The following is a 974-nucleotide window of genomic DNA, read 5'->3' as shown; positions in this document are numbered from 1 at the left end:
ATCATCATATACAGCCCAATACTGAAGTTAAATGCTAGCATTTTGGGAACCACAGTTTTCTACTGTTGCTGTGAAATTCTCACCGGAACAATTAACTTTCCCTGTGACACGTTACAGCTTGTGTGTTGCTGCATTCTACTACTATAAGCTACTCCCTCCGTCCCATAATACAAGATATTATTAAAACCAATATCTACACATATTGGTTGCATGGTTTTCGAGTCGCGACTCTCGAGCCTGCGTTCTGACTAGTCGCGACTCAGTCGCGAGTCGACACTAAGCTCAGTCGACCATATTTTTGCGACTCATAGACTAGTCGTCGACTAGTCGCGACTAGTCGAGCGACTCAAAATCCATGATTGGTTGTAATAACATACTTCCTTCATCGCACAATATAAGACGTTTTTGCAGTCCCTATATTATGGGACGGAGGGAGTATTTACTTATAGAGCCCTACATCTTGTAAACAAGTTTGGCCTTTTTCCTCATTCCATTTCACAAGGAAGCATAAAGTAGTGGTTATATATTTGGACCGTGCTACAAAGTTGGGTATGGATCAACTTTTTTTTTCTTCCGAACTAGTATTACTGAAGACATGCTAAATTTGATATGCCAGGGAAAGGCGTGCAAGAAGCTGAGCAGTGACCGGAGATGACGCCATGGTGATTAACAAGTGGAAGGAGTTTGCATGTGAGCTGAACTGGAGTATATGACCTGAAAATAATGCATGTGCGTTGATGGAGGGTGTCTCAGGACTATCCTTCGTTTGTCTGTTTCTAGACCTTTTTTATTAATATGTATCCATCTCGTCTATATTGCCTCAACACCGACTCTTGTCGCTTTATTTATTATGTGATCTGCAACAAGATAATATGAACTATATTATATCAGTTGTACTACCCTTTGTTTTGACTGCTTGCTGCTTTCTTTTGTTGGCATCGTAGCTTCTTTGAGTAACCACGTCTCTCGTTATG

The 974-nt window shown here is 40.9% G+C and overlaps 1 protein-coding gene across 1 annotated transcript in view; it reads left to right on the top strand.

Annotated features, from left to right (window-relative positions):
- Positions 1-912, top strand: part of LOC123044315 (uncharacterized) — a 2,954-nt gene extending 2,042 nt beyond the window's left edge. The window contains exon 2 of the mRNA XM_044467021.1: positions 617-912. Coding sequence (XP_044322956.1) covers positions 617-645 — 29 coding nt within the window. The 3' untranslated portion in view covers positions 646-912. The remainder of the gene's footprint in view (positions 1-616) is intronic.
- Positions 913-974: the final 62 nt, after the last annotated feature.

Source organism: Triticum aestivum, chromosome 2B (genome assembly GCF_018294505.1).
Source record: "Triticum aestivum cultivar Chinese Spring chromosome 2B, IWGSC CS RefSeq v2.1, whole genome shotgun sequence".
NCBI classification, from domain to species: domain Eukaryota; kingdom Viridiplantae; phylum Streptophyta; class Magnoliopsida; order Poales; family Poaceae; genus Triticum; species Triticum aestivum.
This window is presented reverse-complemented; position numbering and strand designations above follow the sequence as displayed.